The following is a 532-nucleotide window of genomic DNA, read 5'->3' as shown; positions in this document are numbered from 1 at the left end:
CGGCGAACACTTCGTCGATGTACTGCAGAATGATCATGGACTCGCAGACCGGGGCGCCGTTGTGGATGAGCACTGGTATCTTCTTGTGCACCGGGTTGGACTTGAGGAGAAGCTCGCTCTTCTTGTACAGGTCCTCCTCCACGTCCTCGTAGCTCAGGCCCTTCAGGGCGAGTGCCAGCTTCACCCTGGTAACAAACGGGCTTGGCCATGTGCCGAGCAGCTTCAGGTCATCTCGTCCGGCCATCTCTAACTACCTCGATCGATGTTTTTTGTGTGTGTGTGTGTGTGTTTTGAAGACCACTGAGATTGCTTTAGCTGCTTGTGCTTGTGCTTATTTTCGATGGATGTTTCACAGGTGGATAAACTGTTTATATAGTGTCTATGGACAACATATGTATGCGTCATCCCTGATGCTACTTCGAGCACAGTGTCATCCGTGATGCCTGGGCGATGAGCATATGAGCATGTGTCTACTAGTCCGGCTATGAATTTTTAAAACTTTTACTAAAAATCAGTTTCCTTCAATCATGCT

The 532-nt window shown here is 48.9% G+C and overlaps 1 protein-coding gene across 1 annotated transcript; it reads right to left on the bottom strand.

The window, feature by feature from the left end:
• Positions 1–4: 4 nt before the first annotated feature.
• LOC123177777 (probable glutathione S-transferase) lies at positions 5–327 on the bottom strand (the record flags this gene model as incomplete). The annotated part of the gene is made up of 1 exon (XM_044591312.1): positions 5–327. A coding segment is annotated over exon 1 (240 nt), but the record flags the coding sequence as incomplete, so codon positions are not given.
• Positions 328–532: the final 205 nt, after the last annotated feature.

This window comes from Triticum aestivum, unplaced genomic scaffold (assembly GCF_018294505.1).
Source record: "Triticum aestivum cultivar Chinese Spring unplaced genomic scaffold, IWGSC CS RefSeq v2.1 scaffold84637, whole genome shotgun sequence".
Taxonomy (NCBI): Eukaryota; Viridiplantae; Streptophyta; class Magnoliopsida; order Poales; family Poaceae; genus Triticum; species Triticum aestivum.
This window is presented reverse-complemented; position numbering and strand designations above follow the sequence as displayed.